This window comes from Hypanus sabinus, unplaced genomic scaffold, assembly GCF_030144855.1.
Source record: "Hypanus sabinus isolate sHypSab1 unplaced genomic scaffold, sHypSab1.hap1 scaffold_180, whole genome shotgun sequence".
Taxonomy (NCBI): Eukaryota; Metazoa; Chordata; class Chondrichthyes; order Myliobatiformes; family Dasyatidae; genus Hypanus; species Hypanus sabinus.
This window is the reverse complement of record NW_026779887.1, coordinates 669624-692474: the sequence shown is the minus strand read 5'-3', so window position 1 is coordinate 692474 and position 22851 is coordinate 669624. Positions and strand designations below refer to the sequence as shown.

General features: G+C 40.1%; 1 protein-coding gene across 3 annotated transcripts in view; it reads left to right on the top strand.

Annotated features, from left to right (window-relative positions):
- LOC132387380 (NACHT, LRR and PYD domains-containing protein 3-like) overlaps positions 1-22851 on the top strand; it is a 54281-nt gene that overhangs the window by 7397 nt on the left and 24033 nt on the right. The window contains exons 2-3 of one of the 3 annotated variants that reach the window (XM_059959751.1): positions 4823-4977; positions 8460-8545. In XM_059959751.1, coding sequence (XP_059815734.1) covers positions 8536-8545 — 10 coding nt within the window. In that variant the 5' untranslated portion in view covers positions 4823-4977; positions 8460-8535. Of the gene's footprint in view, positions 1-4818; positions 4978-8459; positions 8546-22851 lie in introns of all 3 variants that reach the window. The other 2 variants (XM_059959752.1, XM_059959750.1) reach the window with 2 other exon arrangements.

The following is a 22851-nucleotide window of genomic DNA, read 5'->3' as shown; positions in this document are numbered from 1 at the left end:
CCTTCTGAAAATCTAGGTACACTACATCCACTGGCTTACCCTCGTCTAACATCCTTGTTACACCCTCAAAAACTCCAACAGATTAGTCAAGCATGATTTGCCCTTGGTAAATCCATGCTGGCTCGGCCTAGTCCTATTACAGCCATCAGGATATGCCACTATTTCGTCCTTAATTATGGACTCAAGCATCTTCCCCACGACTGACGTTAGGCTAACAGGGCGATAGTTCTCCGTTTTCTCCTTCCCTCCCTTCTTGAAAAGTGGGATAACTTTAGCCACTCTCCAATCTTCAGGAACGGATCCTGAATCTAAGGAACATTGGAAAATGATTACCAATACATCCGCAATTTCCTGAGCCACCTCTTTTAGAACCTTCGGATGCAGACCATCTGGACCCGGGGATTTAGTAGCCTTCAGTCCTATCAGTCGACTCATCACAGTTTCTTTCCTAATGTCAATCTGTTTCAATTCCTCTGATATCTTATGACCCTGGCCCATCCATACATCTGGGAGATTGCTTGTGTCCTCCCTGGTGAAGACAGATCTAAAGTATGCATTAAATTCTGTTGCCATTTCCCTGTTTCCCATAACAATTTCTCCCAATTCATTCTTCAAGGGGCCAACATTGTTCTTAACTATCTTCTTTCTCTTCACATAGCTAAAAAAGCTTTTGCTATCTCCGTTTATATTCCTGGCTAGACTGAGCTCATACCTGATTTTATCTCTCCGTATTGCTGTTTTTAGTTAAGATCTGCTGTTCCTTAAAACTTTCCCAATCATCTGTATTCCTACTTATCTTAGCCCTGTCATACTTCTTTTTCTTTAACGCTATACAATCTCTGACTTCCTTTGTCAACCACTGTGGACCCTTCCCCCTCTTTGAATCCTTCCTTCTCGTTGGAATGAACTGCTTTTGCATCTTTTGTATTATGCCCAAGAATATCTGCCACTGCTGATCCACTGTCTTTCCTGCCAGGGCATCCGCCCATTTAACTTTGGCCAGCTCTTCCCTCATGGCTCCATAGCCTCCTTTATTTAATTGCAACACTGACACATCTGATCTGCCCTTATCCCTCTCAAATTGTAGATAAAAACTTATCATGTTATGATCACTACTTCTTAATGGCTCCTTTACTTCAAGATCACTTATCAATTCCTGTTCATTACACATCAACAAGTCCAAAATAGCCTCGTTCCTGGTTGGGTCAAGCACAAGCTGTTCCAAAAATACATCCCTCAGACACTCCACAAACCCTATCCTGGGTTCCAGTACCTACCTGATTCTCCCAGTTCACCTGCATGTTGAAATGTCCCATAACGACTGCTTTACCTTTAGCACATGCCAATGTTAAATCCCTAATCAACTTGTACCCAATATCCACGCTGCTGTTTGGGGGCCTGTAAACAACACCCATTAGGGTCTCTTTACCCTTACTGTTCCTCAGCTCAATCCACACAGACTCTGCTTCCCCTGTTCCTAAGTCACCCCTTGCTAAGGACTGAATCTCATTCCTCACCAACAGGGCCACCCCACCACCTCTTCCCATATTTCTGTCTCTACGATAGCACGTATACCCTGCAGGTAGGCATTTTCCCCTCGGGTTGGGGAATATCATGGATTATGGCAAAAAGTCAGACAGTTAAGCGGAATCTGAGTGAGGAATACTTCAGTCAGCGGATGGAGCGAATGTGGAACAAGCTCCGAGAAGAAGTATGAGATGAAGGTTCAATTGTGGTATTTGAGAGATGTTTGCTTGGGTATATGGATGAGGGAGGTACAGAGGAAAATGGTCTGGGTGCAGGGGGATGGAACCACACGGAACATGGCTGGAACTGAATGGGCTATCAGCACTGTGTCTGTGCTCAAAGGGCTTTGTGAATCTACATTGAAACTTCCACACATAATCGACATTTATTGCAGACGGGTCGTATCCAACAATGTGTTTTTTTTATTTTGGAACAGCGTCTGCACTGCTAAGAGCTGTGTAGAACTGGAACTACCATGAGATTTTGTGAGTGCACCACAACAGGGAAAAAACAACCACTGGAAATTTAGTATCACCATTACAAAATGGCTGAATGTTCAGTTCATCTTTGTCACAATGAAACAGGAAACCTGTGACATTGAGTTTGTTATTTCCTTGCTCGTTTATCACTGCAAACCACTTCCTCCGTCACCAGGGCAACAGCTCACTAGAGCTGCAGAGAGTGTTGAACATGTTTATCGCTCTCTGGTTGCTGACTCTCAGCGGAGAGAGTGTGGCCTCCGACACTTTGAGCATTTACTGTCCGGGATGGAATGAAGAAGACTGTAGGGATTGTATTTATGCAATATTGTTCAGGGTATCAAACATCTTGCAGTCAGTCAATCGTTTCTGCATCAAAAGAACAAAAAGAAATTCTCCCGTACTGAGTTTCCAGGGCTATAGTTTCAATTTTATGTTTATAACATTTTGTTCCTGTTACACGACGGGGAAAGTGGCTGCTAATTGACCTGGGCTACACCGCACTCAACAATAAATTAATGAACAACTGTGCTCAATGTAACTGTGGAGGCAAGTTGAAATGTATCAGCATCTTCTTTGTGACCCAATGCCCAAGTTTCCCGGCTGATCCCCGTCCAGACAAAGGATCATCAGGCTCCAGTTCTGTCGAGGAGTGTACGATTTTGAACTGGGATTAGCTGAGGAACTGACGCATATTACCGGCAACAATGAGCCCTGGGAGAGTTGATGCTTGAGATGCAATCTAGGGAAGGGGGCTCCAGGAATATGGAAATGTCAGTGTTTGGGCTTCGGTCCACGTTGGTGCTTTTACAGATGTGGCTGGATGTTCCTCCTTCCGCAATGAAGCAGACGTCTCCGGGGGCGACGTGATATTGGTAGAGTGAATCTCTCAGTGTGAGATGTGAGAAAACCCAGTGTGAGATGTGGAAAAGATGTGCGAGGCTCTCGGTGTGGGCTCTGACCCTCTGAGGTTGCATCCTGGGATACCCACACATTTTTTGACCCAGATAGAATGAATCAGAGGATCAGGTTTTCCGGGTTTCCGAGATGTTGAGCGAGTATTTCTGTGCTCAGGTGTTTAGTTCTTAAGTTCCTTTGGAAGTAATGCAGAGAATGAATTCCCATTCCATCCCTCACAGGGAGAGGCTGTGAGTAAATACGCTATTTTATGTTTGCACCAGTAGAAATAGACCGGGGTTTCAGAATTAAATTCGCATTTGGGAATTCCCCATCACTCTCACCTGTATAGCTGCCAGTGGGAGTTAAACAGAAATTCAAGATGCTGAAGATAGAATAGAACATAGAACTGTGCATCACAGGAACAGGCCATTCATTCGGCCACAATGGTGTGCCAAAACCAGCTGAAAAGTAAATCAAACACCATCCCCCAAAAACTAACGGCTCCTACCTACACTATGCCCATATCTTTTCAATCTTCCTCACACACCTGTGCCTATCTAAACGTCTCTTAAAAGCCTCCAATGTATACGCTTCCAACCGTAACAGACAGCGCAATCCAGGCATCCACACCTCTCTGAGAAAAACAACTTGCCCTCACATGTGCTTTGCATCTACTCCCTCACTCCTTCATTGCATGTCCTCTGGTAGTAGACATTTCTAAACAGCGAAAAGATACTCCCTGTCTACTCTATCTATGTCTTTCATAATCTTTTATACCTCTATCAGATCTTCCATAAATCCCCACCTTTCTGTTACTCTGAACAACCCAAGATTTTCCACTAAAAACTGGATGATGTTTGAATCAATTCTAACGAAATGTCAGGAAACCGAATCGCTAACATTTTCCCTCTCCTGGCAGCTGTTCCTTAACTGCTGAGCGTTTCTAGTGATTCCAGTTTCTCTTTATTGCATTCACCCTGGAACATTTCAAATCTCCTGCGAATGGACCAGTGCACCAGTGCTCGTTTTCTGAGAGTTGATGGGAAAGTAAATAATCCACACCTTTTCCCAGTACATTAAACTGGTAACAATTGTCCTGTTCTTCCCAGAACTGTATTCAGTATAGTTATTTCCAACAAGGTTCAAAGAATAATCTGAGGAATGATAAGCATTATGCATGTGGAGCATTTGATGTCCCTGGGCCTGTGATCAGTGGAGTTCAGAGGGATGGTGACAGGGTTGGGGGGGGGGGGGGGAAGTTGGGGCAGTAGTGATTATTTACATCAACTGAATAACAACAAGTCTGGACGCAGTGGGAATGGAGAGAATGTATTGATTAGATGGAGAGTCTGTGATCTGAGAGAGCAGCCTCAGAATAAAGAAGCTGAGATGAGAGCAATTACTTTAGCCAAATGTTGGTTGATCTGTGGAACTTGATACCACAGAGGGTAGTGGAAGCTTTCGTTGGGTATATTCATGTTCTGTATTGCTGAATAGATCGAGTGGTAAAGCAGGGGAGCAAAAATACAGCGTGAGAAAATGAATCCTCCGTGATTGATTATGGGGTAAACCAGAATGACCGAATCACCTAATTCTACTCCTATACATTATGAATTGTAACTTATACCATGACTGAACGATGACCTATTTGTATCCTATTACAAAAAAAAGAGAAAACATGCACTTTCTGGAAATATAGGCAACACACACAAAACGCAGAAGGAACTCATCAGGCCAGGCAGCGTCTATAGAAGGGAGTAGAGTCGACGTACTAATGCTGCCTGACCTGATGAGTAACAGTTACAGATTGTTTTTTCACTCGGATAAATGTATATGCGTTCAAGAATTAATGTTCAATGAGGTAATGCTTTGTTCACCTTTGTGTTAGTAACGTTCTTCATTATCTGGTTAGTTAGATCTGGGCTGAGAGATTTGTTGGAAGAAAGGCCACGACTGGAAGAAAAGCATAACTGACGACGAAGGAACAGCAACAAGTGAACCAAATCGAGGAGTGAGAGCACTAACTGGCGAGATCCCTGAGTTTCCATTGATTCACTCAGGAGAAAGTTTGGTGAGTCTCATTTACTGAAAGGCTAGACCTTTAGACATTACATTTCTGTACCAAGGAGGGTAGGAAATACCTGGAGTGAGACTGAATAAGCCTAGAAATACCATTTATGCCTCTATCAGACCCAGATGAAATCATTCGAGTTCTGCTACTGTGCTGTCAGCATGAGTTCCGTGAAGCTACGCACATTCCCTCATATTGTGATCTCATTGCAAACATCACTTCTGATGTTTCCTTGCTTGGCTGTGCTAGGTCACAATTATCTCGAAATGCGTTGAGAATTTCCTTGCTTTAGAAGACGCCACAGTTGTTTCCTGCTGTAGTGATTGCAGAAATGAGAAATTACCATGAAGTACAGCGACATGTCATTGATTACTCTGTCTATTGCAAGCTGTATGGATATACTTGCCCTCCAGTGTATAGCCGTGCTAGCCTCTGCTAAGAGAAAAACTTAAGGAAACCAAGTCTCCCAGCATCACATTTCATTCAGTCCAAACTAGCAAATGCCAATCAATAATTTACATTTACATACCCTTTTGTCGTAAAGTACTTTTCTACTAATAAATTGTCAGAACCTACCCATCAATGATTAAGCAGAATTAGGTTTTTCAATGAAGTTATGTTCCCGTTTGATCCTGTACCAAACCTGTACTTGAAATGAACAAATGTTCTTGCTGTCAGGACTGGTGGAGCTGCCGGGGTCGGTTTAAACTCAGTCGTTGCGGGAGGGGAACCAGAGTGCTTTGGCAAATGATAGAAGAGTTGATATATAGGTAGAAGCGACGTTCAGAGACACTGTGGAAGGATCGGTTGTAGACAAGGCATCATATAGCCAGTTGGAAATATGATTAATTCAGTACAATAAGTATTAAGAATAACAGTAACTTAGAACATAGATGGTACATGTTATCACCATTGCACAGACCTGACAGTTACAAGGGCAGGATTGGTGTTAGATGCTCCAGGTTTTAGTTGTTTCATAATAAATATGTCGGGGTGTTGAAAGGGCGAGAATTGTCTAATTAGGGATGGTATCACAGCTACATAAACAGAGGACATCAATGTAGGTGAAAGCCAGAAACGGAAAGGGGGCTATCATTCTGGGAGTATTCTATAGGCCTTCCCCAAAGCCACTGGGATAATGAGGGCAGATAACTTGTCAGTTTTGGGAAAGGTGCAAAAGCAACAAGGTTGTTATGATTGTTGGCCTCAACTTTCCTGATGTTGATCACCTCTATGTTCCAAAATGTGTCGGGGGCGGAATGCGTTGTGTTCCCAGGAAGGACTCTTGACATATTACGTGGATGGGCTAACTGGAGAAGGTGCCAAACTGCATCCTGAATGAGGCAATGATGCTGGTAAAATGACAGATGGCACTATGGGTGACCTTCTTGAGATAGTGACCACAACACTGGAACTTTCATCATGCTCATGGACAATGATCGTAGCAGACGATAAAAGGCAGTATTTAATTAGTGGATGGATATTCGGAGCACAAATTGGGAAAACATTTTCAAAGGGAAATGCACAACGGAACTGTGAAGTTTGTTTCAGGAACACGTGAATGCGGTTCAGGGTAGATTTGTTCCACACACAGTGAACGAATGTTTATATAAACGAACCGTGGTAAGCAAGAGGGAAAAGGAAGCATTATTTAGGTTTAGCAAGCAACATTCAAGCAAGGCTGTACAGAATTATAAGGTTGCCTAGAAGGAGCTTAAGAAGCGACTTAGAGGTCGAAGGGAACTTGAGCAGTCCTTGGGAAGTAGGATGAAGGAAAGTCCAAGGTGTTATACATGTGGGTGAAGAAGAGGATAAGACTACTCAGGAGCAAAGGTGGAAACGTGGCTGGAGGATGCGGTGACAGGTGAAGTGCTTAATGAATGCTTTGCTTCAGAGTTGCCAATGAGATAGGCAGTTGTTGTGACGATAGCATAGCAGCATGATAATTTTACGAAATAAATGTTGTTCAATCTACCTGTAAACAACACATTACTACAAGAAATGAGGGAGGAGATTACGGGGCATTGACAATGATCATTATATCCTCTCTGGCCACAGGGATAGTAATGCATGATTGGAGGCTGTCAAATGTTTATCCGTAATTCAACCCAATGGATTTATTCCTGGGGATTATAGACCAGTGAGTTTTACAACGGGGGTGGGCCAACCCATGGAACGGATACTTGGGGACAGCATTTGGAGAAGCATAATCTTATTAAGGGTTGCCATTTGGGCTTTATGATGGTGAGTGGAGTAAATGGAAGGGGAGGTGCTGGGGATAATTTTCCACAGTATGGACCAGTCACACACAGAATATCTACCAACATTTAGATCGGCAGAGTGTGTTCAGGAGACACCATGGAATTGTGCATGGAAAGTTGTGTTCAACAATACTTTTTAAACATTTTTGAAGGTGATTGTCAATGGAGATAGCGGAGTGTATGTTGACCTACAGTAAAGCCTTTGGCATGGTGCATCATGACAGCTTGGATGGAAGATAAGGTCCCATGTGGTACAGTGAGAGAAAGTTAGATAGATTCAAAAATTGCCCTGGAGGTAGCAAGCAAAGAGTCGTGGTTGAAGATTTCTCCTCGGAATGGTGGTGGGTAACTAGTGGTGTACCGCAAAGCTACAAGTTGGGACATTTGATATTCTTCATTTCAGAGAAATGATGTGAATGCAAATGCACACTACTTGACCAGTAAGTTCGTGGATGACACAAAATTATTTGATGGTGTTCTAGGTGAAGATTATCGTAGCTTATAGGGGATCTAAATGGGCAGAGGAGTGGTAAATAGATTGCAAAACCAACACGAGCAGCAACGGTTTCATGCAGAGACTGGTGATGATGCGAAGGAACCTGCACATGAGGCATAATTCTAGAAGCAGTTGTGATGTAAAGATAGAATGAAGAGGCCAGGAGGGAAATGGGCCCAACTTAGGAATTTAGGACCATCTCTGTGGGCACTGTGGTCGGCATTGTCTCTTTGGGCTGAAGGGTCTGTATCTGTGCCCTGTTGCTCTGTGACTCTATCAGTAGGATACTCCAGGTATCACTGGACAGACATACAGACATGGTGTGGGTGTTGATGTTAACAGTGAATGTTTTGTTCCTAAGCGAACTGCTGCTCTGATGCAGAGGATTGCGATACTGTCACATTTTCAAAGTAATCCGCCTCTCTCTGACGCACTGTCTGCTTGTATCGTGTAATTCAGCGCATTACCGAAATGCAACACTGAGCGTCATAGGAAGTCATTCCTGCCTGTGGCCATCAAACTTTACAACACCTCCCTCGGAGTGTTAGACACCCTGAGCCAAATAGCTGGTGCTGGACTAATTTCCATTTGGCATGATTAACTTATTATTATTTAATTATTCATGGTTTTCTATTGCTATATTTCTTCACTATTCTTGGTCGGCGAGGCTGCAACGAAACCCAGTTTCCCTCGGGATCAATAAAATATGTCCGTCTGTCTACCAGCAGGTGGGACTGATCTGCACCGTGACCAAAGTGCAAACAAAACGACGACAATCAGCAATCGTCAGTCAGAATCAAAATGGCTACAGGTATGTTCATTGGGATCTTTACAACTAAACTTCTGCCCTTTTGCTGCACAATAGTACAGATGAAGAAACTTATACAGCCTCTAACAGGGCAGAGAAATGTTTCTTCAAGCAGTGTCATTGAACCCACTGGTAAAGATGCATTGTGTAATCAATCAATCCAACAGTTCCAGCATAGGGATCTGAAACCAGTAATGGTCGAATGACTCCGCTCACCAGGCAAAGCTTCACCTGAGTGAAAGGAGCCGGAGACCCTGAATCAGCAGGTTGAGAGTGAAACACAAACAGGAATGTGACAGCGGTGTCGTTTGTTACGTAAAAGTCCAGATTCGGGGGTTATTGCACATTGGGGCCTGTTTAGAGGTGGAAGACATCTCCAACTTTTATTTATAAAACTCAGAGATAGTTGTTAAGAGTATTTCCGGGATTTCAGAGATTGTATGATAATACAACATTTCTGGTTATATCGTGTGTTACGTATTCAGGCAACAATAAATATATGAGTTCGGCAAGGGTTTCTTATAACAAACAACACGTTTATTAAACACAGAAAACAAACCCCCCAAAAGAAAACAAACACTACCGTAACCGGAAACAGCTGCCGAGCGGCTGTTCAAACAGTTCGTAAAGTGATATTCTAAAACAGTTCTTTAAAGTGGTATTCCAAAACAGTTCTTAAAGTGATATTGCCAAAAGTTCGATATGCTCACAGTCCATTTAAAAGGAGAGACTTTATAGGACGATTTAGGTTCTCTTTCACGTCGCTTGCTTCGATCCCCGACGTCGAACTTCCCACGAAGAATTTACGAAACAGAACGGCTTAAAGGCACTGACCTTTCCTTCCACACTACCTTCAATCCTTTCTAGGTAAACCTAGGGATTAGCACGAAGATAGTCAACGAAATCCTTCCAAATAAGGATCAAACAAAGGTCGCCCCCGTTTCACCGTAGAAAGCGATTCTCCTCGATCTTTAACTTCCGAACTTCCAATCTTCACTCTCCACTAATTTCGAACTAACAGAATCATAAAGAACCTGCTGGCAATGACCTTTTAAACTTTAGACATTAAATAAAAACTTCATCCTTCAGTAAAACTGCGTCATCACTTCAAACACGCAGTGGCATGAAGTCAACCTGGCAAATCCAGCCACGAACTGCCCCTCCTCACAGGGTGGGGTCTACCTTTTATAACCTGTAAAAAATACCCGTCACATGATCTCTACTGGCGGGAAAATGACGTCATTCCACCATCACAAGACCATCACCTCAAGTCCAGTACAGCTTCAACCCCACTCACATGACAAGGGCTCCACTGTCATGTATCACGAGTACGTAACACCTCCCTCCAAAAAAACATTTTTGGTCTGACAAGAACAAAAATTTTTAACAATTGCTTACAAGAAAAACAAAGGTATAAATTTTATAACATATACAATACACAACACCATCATATAACAGCTTATAAGTCACAATACAGTAGGAGTGTTACAATTGAAAAAAAAACACTCCTTAAAAAAAAATTACAGTGTACATTCAACATCAAGATAGACAATCAGCAACCACATTATCTTTACCTTTAATATGAGTCATCACAATATTGTACTCTTGTAACATCAAACTCCAATTTAATAACCTGTTTTTGTTTTTCATCTTACTCAGAAAAACTAACGGATTATGATCAGTGTAAACAATAAGTGGTTTCTGATTTGTACTAACATATACCTCAAAATATTCCAAAGCTAAAACAAGAGATAACAATTCTTTCTCTATTGTCGAATAATTTCTTTGATGCTTATTAAATTTCTTAGAAAAGTAAGCTACTGGATGATCAACCTCATCACCCTCATTTCTTTGCATTAATACTGCTCCTGCAGCCTCATCACTAGCATCCACAGCCAATGAAAAAGGTTTTCCAAAGTCAGGTGCCTTAAGCACAGGTTGTTGACATACCATTGTTTTCAATTTTTCAAATGCTTCTTGACAAGGCACCGTCCATACAAACTTCTCATTCTTCCGCAGAAGGTTAGTTAATGGAAGGGCAACATTAGCAAAATTCTTACAAAATTTCCGATAATATCCTACCATTCCCAAAAACCGTTGGAGTGGGAATCTCTAAAATTGCCTGAACTTTTGCCTGAACAGGAGCTACCTTACCTTGACCCACAACATTACCAAGGTAAGTCACAGTGGCATGTCCAAATTCACTCTTAACTAAATTAATAGTTAAGTTAGCTTTTGAAAGCCTTTCAAACAATTTTTCCATTGCAATACTGTGTGCTTCCCAAGTATCATTTCCTGTCACTAATCATCAATATAAGCATCAGTATCTTTCAATCCCTGAATCACAAAGTTAATCATCCTCTGGAAAGTACCTGGGGCATTCTTCATCCCAAATGGAAGAACATTATACTCATATGATCCAGATGGAGTTACAAATGCAGAAATCTCTCTACCTCTGTCCGTTAATGGAACACACCAATACCCTTTCAATAAATCAATCTTTGTAAGGAACTTTGCCTTTCCAACTTTATCTACACAATCATCTACTCTAGGAATTGGATATGCATCTGTTTTCGTTCCAGCATTCACCTTCCTATAATCCGTACAAAACCTAATACTACCATCTGGATTTGGCACCATAACACATGGCGAACTCCAATTCGAGTTAGAATGTCTAATGATATTATTCTCTAACATATATTCAATTTCTTTCTCAGCAAGTTCACATTTTTCCTTGTTCATCCTATATGGATGTTGTTTAATAGTTTTGGCATCCCCAACATCTACATCATGTGAAGCTATAGAAGTCCTTCTCGGAACATCTGGAAACAACTCCTTATATTTAAAAATCAACTCCTTCATCTGTTGTCTCTGCTCTAACTGTAAATGTGCTAATTTTTCATCAATATTTTCCAGAATGGTTAAATTTGGTAACCTAACAGAAACAATGTTGGATTTAGAATGAAAGTCAGATGAATCATCTATCATGTTCCTAGTTAAATCAAACTCATTCTCACTAACCACCACAGTCACAGTATCAGATTGTTTCTCAAAATATGGTTTCAACATATTTATATGGCAAAGTTGTGTTGACCTTCTACGATCTGGAGTTTTTACCACGTAATCCACATCATTGATTTTAGACACAATTTCATAAGGACCATGAAATCTAGCTTGTGAAGGATTTGTCTGCACTGGGAAAAGAACCAACACCTTACCTCCAGCCTTAAACATCCTCATCCTAGCGTCTTTATCATACCAAGTCTTCATTTTCTCCTGAGCCAACTTTAAATTTTCCTTAGCTAAGCTACAAGCTTTATGTAACCTGTCCTTAAATTTCAACACATAGTCCAACAAATTAGTGTGTACTTCCTTACTAATCCACTGTTCTTTCAACAAAGCTAAAGGTCCTCTATCTCTATGCCCAAACACAAGTTCAAATGGACTAAAACCTAAAGATTCCTGTACCGATTCCCTTACTACAAATAAAAGTAAGTTTATCCCCTCATTCCAGTCACTTTCATTTTCCATACAAAATGTCCTAATCATATTCTTGAGGGTAGAATGAAACCTCTCCAAGGCACCCTGCGATTCTGGATGGTATGCAGACGAAGTGATTTGCTTAGCTCCCAATTTATAAACTATCTGTTGAAACAATCCAGACATAAAATTACTGCCTTGATCAGTCTGTATCTCCTTAGGTAATCCAAAATAAGTAAAAAAAATTATCAGGGCCTTTGTCACAGTCTTAGCTTTTATATTCCTAAGTGGTACTGCCTCTGGAAACCTAGAAGAAGTACACATGATAGTCAACAAATACTGATAAACAGTTTTTGTCTTTGGTAATGGACCAACACAATCTACAATAACTTTAGAAAATGGTTCACCAAATGCTGGGATAGGTTGTAATGGAGCTACTGGTGTAACCTGATTTGGTTTACCCACAATTTGACAAGTATGGCACGTTTTACAAAACATCGCCACATCTTTTCTTAGACCAGGCCAGTAAAAATGTTTTAAAATCTGGTCCACAGTTTTCCTTACCCCTTGATGTCCACCTAAAGGCACACTATGAGCTAAAGTCAAAATCTCATTTCGATAAGCTTTTGGAACAACTACCTGGTAAACAATATTCCATTCATCACTTGCAGGAATTGTAGGCGATCTCCACTTCCTCATCAACACTCCTTTTTCCAAGTAATATCCTACTGGCACCTTATCAATTTCACTATCTAGTAAAACCTGCTCTCTTAATTTTATAACCTCAGAGTCTCTATTCTGCTCTGCTATCATCTCCTTCCTAGACAAAGATAAATCTTTATAGTCAGACTTACTCCCAGAATCTTGTTCAAACAACGAAGATAAGAAAGTCTCTGACACATCCTCAAAACTCGAATCCTGAGTCGAACAGTCCTGAATAACAACCTCATTCTGCGCATCAATCTTTTTAGCCATAGCTCTAGTCACAACACAGGAAGAATCTGTGTTAGAATTCAACTCTGGTTCCTCTGACTCCATTGTCAAACGCACTTCAGGAAAAACTTGTCCACCTGCCAAGTCATTACCTAACAATAAAGAAATACCCTTCACAGGTAAGCTATGCTGTAATCCTACTTTAACAAATCCTGTAACTAACCCTGACTTTAAATTTACTTTATGTAAATGTACAGGCATAAAATCACTTCCAACACCTCTTATGTAATTTACCTCACCAGTATCAGACTCTTCATCAAACTTCAACACACTGTCTAACATCAATGACTGAGAAGCACCAGTATCCCTAAGGATTTTTATTGGCACCAGAGTAGATCCTTCATTCAAGGATACAAACCCTTCAGTTATAAAATGATCATATCCCTTTCTAACTTGGTCAGACTCTAACAAAGCCTCATTTGTTTTTATCAAACCCTGTAACTTTACAGGTGCTTCGGTATGTTACACACAAGCATCTGGAACTGCTTCCTTCTCTTTCTTTTTCAATTTGTAACAGTTAGCTATTACATGGCCAGGCTTCTTACAATAGTTACAAGTAAGACCAAACTGTCTTTCCTTCACAGGCTTTCCTTTCTCATCAACTTTCTCATTAACCTCCGATTTAATTTCAAATTTACCTGGAGTCTCTGTGTTGTTTTTCCTCTTAAAAATTCCGCCCTGAGGAAATTTGTTCTTATGGATCAAAACATACTCATCAGCTAATCTAGCACAGTCCTGCAATTTATCAGCATCCTTCTCATTTAAGTAGGTCCTTACTTCAACAGGAATGCTTCTTTTAAATTCCTCCATTAAAATCAGCTCTCTCAATGTATCATAGTCCCCATTTACATTTTTAGAAGAAACCCATCTCTCAAAACACATAGCTTTATCATAGGCAAATTCCACATAAGTTTTTTCCACAGACTTTTTCAAACTTCTGAATCTTTCCCTATATGCTTCTGGGACTAACGCATATGCGTTTAAAATATGTCTCTTTACAATATCATAATCAAGAGCTTGTGCAGCTGTTAAAGCTGTGTAAACTTGTTGTGCTTTGCCTTTAATTACACTCTGTAACAACACTGACCATTTATCTTTCGGCCACTCTGACATCCGAGCAATAGTTTCAAAATGTTGAAAAATCCTTTCCACTTCTGTTTCACTAAATGGAGGGACCAATTTAATTTCTTGACTAGCAACAAACGTTTTTTTAGAACCAGAAGACTGATTCCCAGACTTTAATTCCTCCATTGCATATGCAAATTCTCTCTGCTTTTGTTCCATCTCCAATTTACACCTCTCCAAATCAGCTTTACTTTGTTCCAATTTCATTTGTTCGATTTGCAACTGCATCTCCAGATTACTTATTTGAAACGACTCTAAAATCGATTCATCAAAAACACCCGAATCCACATAGTGTGACGCGATTGTCCTCTGTATTACAGCCTTAGAAGTAGTCTGCAAAATACCTTTAAGTCGCAATCTACTAGCTATCTCAAACACCTCAGTTTTTGTCGCCTTCGCCAACACCTCCGCAGCTGGCGAAGCCAGAAACTCATCAATATTCATTGCTGCCGAATACCACAACAAGCCAAACAAAAGAACCAAGTAATCCCCGTTTCCAAAACACCGATTTAAAAGTCAGCAAGCATTCAAACTCAAAAGTTTCAATCCAGACGCAGCCCCCATATTTAATGTTACGTATTCAGGCAACAATAAATATATGAGTTCGGCAAGGGTTTCTTATAACAAACAACACGTTTATTAAACACAGAAAACAAACCCCCCAAAAGTAAACAAACATTAGCGTAACCGGAAACAGCTGCCGAGCGGCTGTTCAAACAGTTCGTAAAGTGATATTCTAAAACAGTTCTTTAAAGTGGTATTCCAAAACAGTTCTTAAAGTGATATTGCCAAAAGTTCGATATGCTCACAGTCCATTTAAAAGGAGAGACTTTATAGGACGATTTAGGTTCTCTTTCACGTCGCTTGCTTCGATCCCCGACGTCGAACTTCCCACGAAGAATTTACGAAACAGAACGGCTTAAAGGCACTGACCTTTCCTTCCACACTACCTTCAATCCTTTCTAGGTAAACCTAGGGATTAGCACGAAGATAGTCAACGAAATCCTTCCAAATAAGGATCAAACAAAGGTCGCCCCCGTTTCACCGTAGAAAGCGATTCTCCTCGATCTTTAACTTCCGAACTTCCAATCTTCACTCTCCACTAATTTCGAACTAACAGAATCATAAAGAACCTGCTGGCAATGACCTTTTAAACTTTAGACATTAAATAAAAACTTCATCCTTCAGTAAAACTGCGTCATCACTTCAAACACGCAGTGGCATGAAGTCAACCTGGCAAATCCAGCCACGAACTGCCCCTCCTCACAGGGTGGGGTCTACCTTTTATAACCTGTAAAAAATACCCGTCACATGATCTCTACTGGCGGGAAAATGACGTCATTCCACCATCACAAGACCATCACCTCAAGTCCAGTACAGCTTCAACCCCACTCACATGACAAGGGCTCCACTGTCATGTATCACGAGTACGTAACACCTCCCTCCAAAAAAACATTTTTGGTCTGACAAGAACAAAAATTTTTAACAATTGCTTACAAGAAAAACAAAGGTATAAATTTTATAACATATACAATACACAACACCATCATATAACAGCTTATAAGTCACAATACAGTAGGAGTGTTACAATTGAAAAAAAAACACTCCTTAAAAAAAAATTACAGTGTACATTCAACATCAAGATAGACAATCAGCAACCACATTATCTTTACCTTTAATATGAGTCATCACAATATTGTACTCTTGTAACATCAAACTCCAATTTAATAACCTGTTTTTGTTTTTCATCTTACTCAGAAAAACTAACGGATTATGATCAGTGTAAACAATAAGTGGTTTCTGATTTGTACTAACATATACCTCAAAATATTCCAAAGCTAAAACAAGAGATAACAATTCTTTCTCTATTGTCGAATAATTTCTTTGATGCTTATTAAATTTCTTAGAAAAGTAAGCTACTGGATGATCAACCTCATCACCCTCATTTCTTTGCATTAATACTGCTCCTGCAGCCTCATCACTAGCATCCACAGCCAATGAAAAAGGTTTTCCAAAGTCAGGTGCCTTAAGCACAGGTTGTTGACATACCATTGTTTTCAATTTTTCAAATGCTTCTTGACAAGGCACCGTCCATACAAACTTCTCATTCTTCCGCAGAAGGTTAGTTAATGGAAGGGCAACATTAGCAAAATTCTTACAAAATTTCCGATAATATCCTACCATTCCCAAAAACCGTTGGAGTGGGAATCTCTAAAATTGCCTGAACTTTTGCCTGAACAGGAGCTACCTTACCTTGACCCACAACATTACCAAGGTAAGTCACAGTGGCATGTCCAAATTCACTCTTAACTAAATTAATAGTTAAGTTAGCTTTTGAAAGCCTTTCAAACAATTTTTCCATTGCAATACTGTGTGCTTCCCAAGTATCATTTCCTGTCACTAATCATCAATATAAGCATCAGTATCTTTCAATCCCTGAATCACAAAGTTAATCATCCTCTGGAAAGTACCTGGGGCATTCTTCATCCCAAATGGAAGAACATTATACTCATATGATCCAGATGGAGTTACAAATGCAGAAATCTCTCTACCTCTGTCCGTTAATGGAACACACCAATACCCTTTCAATAAATCAATCTTTGTAAGGAACTTTGCCTTTCCAACTTTATCTACACAATCATCTACTCTAGGAATTGGATATGCATCTGTTTTCGTTCCAGCATTCACCTTCCTATAATCCGTACAAAACCTAATACTACCATCTGGATTTGGCACCATAACACATGGCGAACTCCAATTCGAGTTAGAATGTCTAATGATATTATTCTCTAACATATATTCAATTTCTTTCTCAGCAAGTTCACATTTTTCCTTGTTCATCCTATATGGATGTTGTTTAATAGTTTTGGCATCCCCAACATCTACATCATGTGAAGCTATAGAAGTCCTTCTCGGAACATCTGGAAACAACTCCTTATATTTAAAAATCAACTCCTTCATCTGTTGTCTCTGCTCTAACTGTAAATGTGCTAATTTTTCATCAATATTTTCCAGAATGGTTAAATTTGGTAACCTAACAGAAACAATGTTGGATTTAGAATGAAAGTCAGATGAATCATCTATCATGTTCCTAGTTAAATCAAACTCATTCTCACTAACCACCACAGTCACAGTATCAGATTGTTTCTCAAAATATGGTTTCAACATATTTATATGGCAAAGTTGTGTTGACCTTCTACGATCTGGAGTTTTTACCACGTAATCCACATCATTGATTTTAGACACAATTTCATAAGGACCATGAAATCTAGCTTGTGAAGGATTTGTCTGCACTGGGAAAAGAACCAACACCTTACCTCCAGCCTTAAACATCCTCATCCTAGCGTCTTTATCATACCAAGTCTTCATTTTCTCCTGAGCCAACTTTAAATTTTCCTTAGCTAAGCTACAAGCTTTATGTAACCTGTCCTTAAATTTCAACACATAGTCCAACAAATTAGTGTGTACTTCCTTACTAATCCACTGTTCTTTCAACAAAGCTAAAGGTCCTCTATCTCTATGCCCAAACACAAGTTCAAATGGACTAAAACCTAAAGATTCCTGTACCGATTCCCTTACTACAAATAAAAGTAAGTTTATCCCCTCATTCCAGTCACTTTCATTTTCCATACAAAATGTCCTAATCATATTCTTGAGGGTAGAATGAAACCTCTCCAAGGCACCCTGCGATTCTGGATGGTATGCAGACGAAGTGATTTGCTTAGCTCCCAATTTATAAACTATCTGTTGAAACAATCCAGACATAAAATTACTGCCTTGATCAGTCTGTATCTCCTTAGGTAATCCAAAATAAGTAAAAAAAATTATCAGGGCCTTTGTCACAGTCTTAGCTTTTATATTCCTAAGTGGTACTGCCTCTGGAAACCTAGAAGAAGTACACATGATAGTCAACAAATACTGATAAACAGTTTTTGTCTTTGGTAATGGACCAACACAATCTACAATAACTTTAGAAAATGGTTCACCAAATGCTGGGATAGGTTGTAATGGAGCTACTGGTGTAACCTGATTTGGTTTACCCACAATTTGACAAGTATGGCACGTTTTACAAAACATCGCCACATCTTTTCTTAGACCAGGCCAGTAAAAATGTTTTAAAATCTGGTCCACAGTTTTCCTTACCCCTTGATGTCCACCTAAAGGCACACTATGAGCTAAAGTCAAAATCTCATTTCGATAAGCTTTTGGAACAACTACCTGGTAAACAATATTCCATTCATCACTTGCAGGAATTGTAGGCGATCTCCACTTCCTCATCAACACTCCTTTTTCCAAGTAATATCCTACTGGCACCTTATCAATTTCACTATCTAGTAAAACCTGCTCTCTTAATTTTATAACCTCAGAGTCTCTATTCTGCTCTGCTATCATCTCCTTCCTAGACAAAGATAAATCTTTATAGTCAGACTTACTCCCAGAATCTTGTTCAAACAACGAAGATAAGAAAGTCTCTGACACATCCTCAAAACTCGAATCCTGAGTCGAACAGTCCTGAATAACAACCTCATTCTGCGCATCAATCTTTTTAGCCATAGCTCTAGTCACAACACAGGAAGAATCTGTGTTAGAATTCAACTCTGGTTCCTCTGACTCCATTGTCAAACGCACTTCAGGAAAAACTTGTCCACCTGCCAAGTCATTACCTAACAATAAAGAAATACCCTTCACAGGTAAGCTATGCTGTAATCCTACTTTAACAAATCCTGTAACTAACCCTGACTTTAAATTTACTTTATGTAAATGTACAGGCATAAAATCACTTCCAACACCTCTTATGTAATTTACCTCACCAGTATCAGACTCTTCATCAAACTTCAACACACTGTCTAACATCAATGACTGAGAAGCACCAGTATCCCTAAGGATTTTTATTGGCACCAGAGTAGATCCTTCATTCAAGGATACAAACCCTTCAGTTATAAAATGATCATATCCCTTTCTAACTTGGTCAGACTCTAACAAAGCCTCATTTGTTTTTATCAAACCCTGTAACTTTACAGGTGCTTCGGTATGTTACACACAAGCATCTGGAACTGCTTCCTTCTCTTTCTTTTTCAATTTGTAACAGTTAGCTATTACATGGCCAGGCTTCTTACAATAGTTACAAGTAAGACCAAACTGTCTTTCCTTCACAGGCTTTCCTTTCTCATCAACTTTCTCATTAACCTCCGATTTAATTTCAAATTTACCTGGAGTCTCTGTGTTGTTTTTCCTCTTAAAAATTCCGCCCTGAGGAAATTTGTTCTTATGGATCAAAACATACTCATCAGCTAATCTAGCACAGTCCTGCAATTTATCAGCATCCTTCTCATTTAAGTAGGTCCTTACTTCAACAGGAATGCTTCTTTTAAATTCCTCCATTAAAATCAGCTCTCTCAATGTATCATAGTCCCCATTTACATTTTTAGAAGAAACCCATCTCTCAAAACACATAGCTTTATCATAGGCAAATTCCACATAAGTTTTTTCCACAGACTTTTTCAAACTTCTGAATCTTTCCCTATATGCTTCTGGGACTAACGCATATGCGTTTAAAATATGTCTCTTTACAATATCATAATCAAGAGCTTGTGCAGCTGTTAAAGCTGTGTAAACTTGTTGTGCTTTGCCTTTAATTACACTCTGTAACAACACTGACCATTTATCTTTCGGCCACTCTGACATCCGAGCAATAGTTTCAAAATGTTGAAAAATCCTTTCCACTTCTGTTTCACTAAATGGAGGGACCAATTTAATTTCTTGACTAGCAACAAACGTTTTTTTAGAACCAGAAGACTGATTCCCAGACTTTAATTCCTCCATTGCATATGCAAATTCTCTCTGCTTTTGTTCCATCTCCAATTTACACCTCTCCAAATCAGCTTTACTTTGTTCCAATTTCATTTGTTCGATTTGCAACTGCATCTCCAGATTACTTATTTGAAACGACTCTAAAATCGATTCATCAAAAACACCCGAATCCACATAGTGTGACGCGATTGTCCTCTGTATTACAGCCTTAGAAGTAGTCTGCAAAATACCTTTAAGTCGCAATCTACTAGCTATCTCAAACACCTCAGTTTTTGTCGCCTTCGCCAACACCTCCGCAGCTGGCGAAGCCAGAAACTCATCAATATTCATTGCTGCCGAATACCACAACAAGCCAAACAAAAGAACCAAGTAATCCCCGTTTCCAAAACACCGATTTAAAAGTCAGCAAGCATTCAAACTCAAAAGTTTCAATCCAGACGCAGCCCCCATATTTAATGTTACGTATTCAGGCAACAATAAATATATGAGTTCGGCAAGGGTTTCTTATAACAAACAACACGTTTATTAAACACAGAAAACAAACCCCCCAAAAGTAAACAAACATTAGCGTAACCGGAAACAGCTGCCGAGCGGCTGTTCAAACAGTTCGTAAAGTGATATTCTAAAACAGTTCTTTAAAGTGGTATTCCAAAACAGTTCTTAAAGTGATATTGCCAAAAGTTCGATATGCTCACAGTCCATTTAAAAGGAGAGACTTTATAGGACGATTTAGGTTCTCTTTCACGTCGCTTGCTTCGATCCCCGACGTCGAACTTCCCACGAAGAATTTACGAAACAGAACGGCTTAAAGGCACTGACCTTTCCTTCCACACTACCTTCAATCCTTTCTAGGTAAACCTAGGGATTAGCACGAAGATAGTCAACGAAATCCTTCCAAATAAGGATCAAACAAAGGTCGCCCCCGTTTCACCGTAGAAAGCGATTCTCCTCGGTCTTTAACTTCCGAACTTCCAATCTTCACTCTCCACTAATTTCGAACTAACAGAATCATAAAGAACCTGCTGGCAATGACCTTTTAAACTTTAGACATTAAATAAAAACTTCATCCTTCAGTAAAACTGCGTCATCACTTCAAACACGCAGTGGCATGAAGTCAACCTGGCAAATCCAGCCACGAACTGCCCCTCCTCACAGGGTGGGGTCTACCTTTTATAACCTGTAAAAAATACCCGTCACATGATCTCTACTGGCGGGAAAATGACGTCATTCCACCATCACAAGTCCATCACCTCAAGTCCAGTACAGCTTCAACCCCAGTCACATGACAAGGGCTCCACTGTCATGTATCACGAGTACGTAACACGTGGCAGCTATCAACTCCCCCCTCGATGGGCAAAGTAGATGAGGGGAGTTTTCAAAACTCTGTTTCTGTAGCAGAGCTGAGAAGATTGCCAGCCTTGGAAATGGCTGAGGATCAGGAGACACTTCATCTTAGATAAACTTGAGGTCTGCTTCAGTGAATTACTGTCTGGTATGGAGGGGCTACTGCACAGGACCTAAATACCCTGCAGAAAGTTGTAAATCTAGTCAGCTCCATCTTGGGTACTAGCCTACAAATTATCCAGGACATCTTCAGGAAGTGCTGTATGAGAAAGGCAGCGTCCATTATTAAGGACCTTCAGCACCCAGGGCATGCCCTTTTCTCACTGTTACCATCCGAAAGCAGGTGCAGAAGCCTGTAGGCACACATTCAGTGATTCAGGAACAGCTTTTTCCCCTCTGCCATCCGATTATTAAATGGACGTTGAATCTTCGGACACTACCTCATTTTTTTTTCAATATACAGTCCTCTGTTTTTGCACGTATTAAAAAAACAACTATTCAATATACATAATTGGTTTACTTGTTTATTGCTATTATTTTTCAATAGATAGTAGGTGCTATTCGACCCTTCTAGCCAGCACCTCCATTCACTGTGATCATGGCTGATCATACACAATCAGTACCCCGTTCCTGACCTCTCCCCATATCCCTTGACCCCGCTATCTATAAGAGCTCTATCTAACTCTCTCTTGAAAGCATCCAGAGACTTGACCTCCACTGCCGTCTGAGGCAGAGCAATCCACATATCCTCCACTCTCTGGGTGAAAACAGTTTTTCCGCTTCTCTGTTCTAAATGGCCACCCCTTATTCTTAAACCGTGGCCTCTAGTTCTGGACTCACCCATCAGCGGAAACATGCTTTCTGACTCCAGTGTGTCCAATCTCTTAATAATCTGATATGTTTCAATCAGATCCCCTGTCATCCTTCTAAATTTCAGTGTATACAAGCCCGGTCGCTCCAATCTTTCAACATATGACAGTTGAACATATGACAACATATGACAACATTTTTCCCTGCTAGATTATGTATTGAAATGCTGCTGCTAAGTTAACAAATTTCATGTCACATGCCGGTGATAATCAGTTTGATTCTGATTCTGTTTTACTACCCCAATCCATGTTTGATCTGTGGCCAAATGGTGAACCATTTTTTTAATATACCACTTTTTTAATATACCACTTTTTTTGCACGGTCTTTTAAAATATATTCAACATACGTAATTGGTTTACTTGATGATGATGATGATGATGATAATGATGATGATGATGATGATTATTATTATTATTATTTTCATTATTATTTTTCCCTGCTAGATTATGTATTGCATTGAACTGCTGTTGCTAAGTAAACAAATTTCACGTCACATGCCAGTGATAATAAATCTGATTCTGATTCTGTTTTCCAATCCATGTCTGGTCTGCGACCAAAAGAAGAGCATGAGTTTCTCAATATTTCCCACTTGAGATGATCTGCTACCTGAATTTAAATTTCCTGTATCTCTTATGGGAGATCCGGTATAACCAATGACCAACTGTCTCTGTCTCCGGTAGGCAGTT